Below are 5690 nucleotides of genomic sequence, written 5' to 3'. Positions count from 1 at the left end.
CAGCCCTCTAACTATTTTCATTCCCCTGTGCTGGACTCTGCCCAATTTGTCTACATCCTTTCTGTAGTGGGGGGGCCCGAAACCCAATACAGTACTCCAGAAGTGGCCTTATCAGTGCTGAACATGGGGAAAGAATCACTTCCCTCCACCTGCTGGCAACACTCCTACCAATGCAGCCCAGTATGCCATTAGCCTTCTTTGCAACAAAGGCACACTGTTGGCTCATATTCAGCTTATTGTTCACTGTAGCCCACAGGTCCTTTTCTGCAGAACTGCTGCTTAGCCAGTCAGTCCCAGTCTATGCTTGTACATGGGACTGTTCCATCCTAAGTGCACTTGTCCTTAATGAACTTCATGAAATTTCTTTTGGTTCAATCCTCCAATTTGCTGAGGACTCTCCCAATCTTAGCCCTACCCTCTAGGGTATCTACTACTCTCTTCACTTTCATGTCATCTGTAATTTTTTAACTTGTCATTCAATAGTCACAGTTAAAAAAACCCCCATTTGCTTCAGTTTATGTGAAGGATCTTTACATTTTTCTTCTAGGCACTGGGTCAGAACTCCCACTTATAAACTCTAAACATTCCCAGAAGTCACTGCCATGATCCTAAGGAAATGTTGTGAGCGCTGGTAGGCTATTAGGATGACATCACTCAGATTCCCATCTTGTTTCTCCTCACAAAACACTGCAGTTCAAACCTGACAGCTGATCATTTTCTAGAAGCCAGAGATTTTAAAGATTGCTTCCAGGTGGCAGTGAACACTGGATTTCTGAGAAATCAGATACTGAAACCAGGTTGTAATGGAAATGTAGAACGATGGCTAAATGGTAGCTAGGATGGCACAGTTTTAGGGTGTAAAACCTTAAAGGCTGCTGTGGCTGGAGATGAATATTCCTCTCTTGTGGATGGCTGAGATTTGCAGCTTTTTTCCTCACCTTGGGGCACTCTATAGCATCAGTCCTCAGAGCTATCAGGGAGCTATCCATCTAGCAGCGCCTTCTTGCCAATGAGGGCTCAATACTGCTCTCTGATGAACGTAACATTCAGTCCCTGTAGCTTATGCCAACAATATCAAAAATGGGTCTGCTGATTCCAGCACATTACGCTGAGTTAGAACATCACAACCAACCCTAGGCAGAGATGGACGGGGAAACCAGGATGTAAAGCTTGGGAGGAAGTGGTAGAAAAACAATGAGGACGACAACTCACATAAATCTTACTGAGGGAAAGGAGCTCACCTGTGTACTGGATTCCAATGTGCTTTGGAGGCTCTGCAGCTCCTGCTTGCTGGCTGCAAGCTCTCTCTTCAAGGCTTCCAAGACTTCTGTTTGTTCCTGAGACTGTTGAAAGAGCAGAAGTAACCACTAAACATGTACAGAACATGGGGGCATAGGTTTGAAGGGGCCTCCCAGGCCACTGAGCCCAGTCCCCTGTGTTTGCAAGCAACCCTTTGTTGAAAGGATCCATAAGATCATCCACTCCATCCCCTCTCACACACCACAGTCATGAAGCACCCAAGCAACAACCCCAAAAAAACAATCCTGCCAAATGCCACAGATAAAGATTAGGGGAGACACAGGAGCCACTAAAATGGCAGCAAAATTGTTAATATATGCTCTGGTAAGCCTAGGAAAAGGATAGTAACAAAGGATAATAACAGAAGCTACGGGCCTCAGATTAAAGTATTTTAAGACACCTCCTTCCTCATCCCCCTGTAATTCCCTCACTCCACAGCAGCCTTCTCCTCTCCTCTACTCATTCCTGGCTTCTCCCTTACACTAGATCTTGACCCCTCTCTCACCCACAGAAACTCTTTGCTCCAGTCTGCACACACCGACTCACCTTCCTCTGCATCTGCTCGCTCATGCGCTGGAAGGAGTCCTCTAATTCTTTCTTTTCCTGCTCCATGTCGCCTTGGGCTTGTCTTGCTACTGTTACCTGTTTGGTGACCTCTGCATTCTGGAGAACAGTATCAAGAACTCAAGAGCTGAGTCAGCTGCTGGGTATTTTCACTGGGCAGAGCAAAATCTTAAAATCTCTCAAGGAAAATCTGGCTACCTGCACCCAGTCAAAGATGCCAGGCATGGTGTAAAGAGGGGGCAGCTCCACAGGGGATTTCCCCCACAAGTGGCATTCTGAGAGCAGGAATGCCATCTCTCTCTTGCAGAGATGGTTAACAGCTCTCTCAGTTAGAGTTTCCTGCTTCTCCTGGGCACAGAAACTGGCACACAGCCAGCAGGAGGATGGGCTAAGGGGGGGACAGAAGCAGAGAGCTGGGCCCTACCTTGCGTAGCAGGTCGGCATGGTTCTGGACCAACTCGCTGTACTTCTCCTTCAGCTTGGTGTACCGCTGCTCATTAGCTTGTGCCTTCCCTGCCATACAATAGTGAGCTATAACATAAATGGCAGTTACATGCCCAAAGGAAAATCCCATCCCACCGGGAGAAATAAATGCCTACACTGAGTCCAGACGGAACATATGGGTCTGAGAGCAGCTATACAATTCTAGGCCACATTCAAGAGCATCTCCTGGTGAGAGGAGTTGGGACTGGCATAGCTGGGAGCCCCTCCTGGAGTCAATGCCCTACACATTTCTCCATAGCACCACATGGAAGAAGAGGTGGAAGTGGAAGAGCTGCAAGCCACCCCTGTAGCCAATCACTTTTGGACACACTTCTCTAGTCAACAACTATGTTGGGAAAGGCTGGAACTGGAGTACCTGGGAGCTGCCCACACTGCCAATACTTGTAACCCGATTCTTCCTGGGAGAGACTAGGGCTGCACTGGGGACTCGGGCAAATCCTGAGCAAGGCTGTAGTTTGTCCTTACTCTCAATCTCGGTCAGGCTCTTCTGTGCTTTCTCTGTGTCCTCCCGCTGCTTTTTCAACTCATCCAGCTCGGTGTGAAGGAAGTCACTTTCATCCAAAGCCTGTCGCTTGAGGTGCTGCTGCTCTGCCAGCTCTGCCTCCAGTTCACTGATCCGCCCCCGCAGTTGTACCACCAGGCGATGGCTCTATAGGTCACCAAGGGAAGGGAAGCATTGGGTTGGGGTGGGCAGAACAACTCCTAGCCCACAGAGCTCTAAGTGCCAATAGTTCTGCGGCTCTCTCTTTGGGCTTCTTGGTAGAGCCATTACAGTACTGCAACCAATTAAGGTGGTTGCCAATCAGAATGCTCAAGGCTGGTCCACAATGGCTAACAAGCATGTTAATGGAAGTAGTAGTCAATCAGGAGCAGTGAATCTATATACACTTTGAAACCAAAAAATAATGTCTGATTGGCTGTTCTCAAGCAACTGGTGCAGAAAAGTGAGTAGGAGGCAATGAGCAAACTGACTCTTCCCTACAGCAGCAGGGCAGATACAGCCCAGGGGCAGCCAAAGGGCACAGGAGTGGTCTCTACATCCAGGATAGTGTCAGCCCTGGCCTCATCCTGGGGTTGGTGAGTATCCTGGGTGAATGCTACTCCCAGAGACATCTGCCTGCAGAATAAGTTCCAGTGACATTTATGTTGTGCTAATCACCCAAAGGTTCCAAACGGCTCATGCTGAGTTTATAGACTATGCTATACATATAGGGATCACCTCCCCTTCTCTGACAAAGACAAAAGACAGAATCAGCACTGTTCCTCCTATAGGTATTGCAGAGACTTTAACGACTACAGGTGGTAAAGGCTTTTGACAGATGGCTATCTTGGAGCTCACACTGAAGCAACCCCAGTGTCAGCTCCGGAGGAAGTGCTATCAGTGGAAGCAACAACTCTAACCCCAGTACATCTCTGGATATTTCCTAGCCAAACTACAGGCCCAAGGGACTTTGACAAACAGTAATCAGAAATGCAAGCTTGTATAAAGCACCTCTATCTGGCCACTGATAGCACTCAAGGTGCACTGCACACACATCACATTAATGTGAGTAAGATGAGCTATACATTCACCTCTGCTTTAAAGTTTTCCAGCTCCTCCTTGAGGCCACTGATCTCCCGATAAAGCTGCTCAATTAACCGGTCCCTGGGAAGGAGAAAAATGGTGTTTGCATCCTCAGTACTGTGCCCCCACACCATAAAGCAAAAAATGTTATGGAGGTGTGGGGATGTGATGGGAAGAACCTGGAAAACATCCTAACTGCAGTATATCAACCAATGGGATGTCCATTCTGGACTCAGGTTTGCAGGCATGCAAAAAATCATGTACATCTCAAAAAGTATACTACAGAACACAAGGTGGTCCAGAGACCACTGACAAGAATGATGGGGAACCCGTGAAAACTCTCATATGGAAAGACAGGGATTCTTTACTCTATAAAGGGGACAACTAAAAGGGTCTAAAACAAGGATACACAAACTTATGGATGGTTTAGAGAATGAAGACCAAGAGCTTTTATTCCCTGTCTCATCACCCAAGTGCAAACAACCATTCAAAGGAGAGCAAGGTGCCAAATGCCAAAGGAGACGTGTTTTCATATAACACCCAATTAGTTTATGGAATTTGCTGTCTTAGAATAGAGATAAGATCAAGCTCTTAACAGCACAAAATAATTAGGCCTGTATATGAATAATAAGACTGTTTACAACTGCGGTAGTAAAAATAAATACAAAACCAAGATCTCTGTATGGAATCTAAAACTTTCAGCTCCAGGGCATATGCAGCTCTATATATCAAGTGTTAAAAAGAAATTTTCCCTGGCACAAATTAAATCACTATGGCCTCCTATATGATTTTTTCTTCTGTGGCAGCTGGAGCTGGCTATCAGTAGGATAGGAATTTCAGTTATATGGACCTGAATCTCGTATCTAGGGGACCCAGGAAAGAACCACGCTGCTGACTGCCAGTGGGTATGTGGTTTGGGACAGAGTGCTTTTTTTTGCCTAGAACAGGAAGAAGATGCTGCTGACTGTGAGATTCATTCTGTTTGGTATTAGTTATGTCCTCCTGGTATCCCATAGACTCTGGTCCATCACTCAAAACTCTTTATGGATGAATCCTGGAGCAGGAAAATTCTCAGCAGGCAATCAATCCCAAGGTATTGTCAAAGATGCCCCTTTTAAGGTAGGCCCAGGCCTTCCACAGTGCATGCTTTGCATGCATAGCTCCTATGTCCAAAATTGAATGTGACTGGTGAGCATGACAGCAAGGAGAAATATGGGTTATGGGGCCCCTTAGCGAGTACTTACTTGTCATCCTTGTTCATCCCATTCTGACTGTTGAAGTTGAAAGGATCATTACCAAACGAACTGCCAAAGATGTCATCGAACTTATTGTCGAACAGACTCTGGAAGCAAACATGGATCCACAGTCAAGTCTACCACTGGCTAAGCCTGGCCAGAAATACTGCACAAAACCAGGGCCACACCTTGCAGCTCCATTTTCCCATCCTCGTTTTCCCATGTGCCCAGCCAAACAGACATGGCAGCTGCTCCAAATTCACACAAACAAAATCTAAGGGACAGCTCTTTCTCCTTGCATCTAAGGTCCCTTCCCCATGCAAAGAGACAGTTTCCCTTTATGCCTCCTCCCTGATTTTCCAAGGAACCTGATTCAGCAGAAGGCAAGATATTTTGGGAGTGGAACACAGTGGGGTGCCTGGGACATGGGCAGATGGAGTCAATGTATGTGGCCATTTGCTTTATTAAACAAGAATGTTAGTTGTAAAATGGGTATAAACTGCTACAAGATGGGAATAGCCTGT

The 5690-nt window shown here is 46.5% G+C and overlaps 1 protein-coding gene across 4 annotated transcripts in view; it reads right to left on the bottom strand.

Moving 5' to 3' along the window:
• Positions 1-5690, bottom strand: part of HIP1 (huntingtin interacting protein 1) — a 205368-nt gene that overhangs the window by 22931 nt on the left and 176747 nt on the right. For all 4 annotated transcript variants that reach the window (XM_019508843.1, XM_019508920.1, XM_019509085.1 and 1 more), the window contains exons 12-17: positions 5176-5273; positions 3940-4012; positions 2833-3016; positions 2288-2376; positions 1846-1962; positions 1242-1343 (exon numbers count right to left, since the gene is read on the bottom strand). In XM_019508843.1, the coding sequence (XP_019364388.1) occupies positions 1242-1343; positions 1846-1962; positions 2288-2376; positions 2833-3016; positions 3940-4012; positions 5176-5273 (663 nt within the window). The remainder of the gene's footprint in view (positions 1-1241; positions 1344-1845; positions 1963-2287; positions 2377-2832; positions 3017-3939; positions 4013-5175; positions 5274-5690) is intronic.

This window comes from Gavialis gangeticus, unplaced genomic scaffold (assembly GCF_001723915.1).
Source record: "Gavialis gangeticus isolate Ggan-Ray unplaced genomic scaffold, GavGan_comp1, whole genome shotgun sequence".
Lineage (NCBI taxonomy): Eukaryota > Metazoa > Chordata > Crocodylia > Gavialidae > Gavialis > Gavialis gangeticus.
Note: the sequence above shows the minus strand (reverse complement) of the source record. Positions and strands in the feature narration are given on the sequence as shown.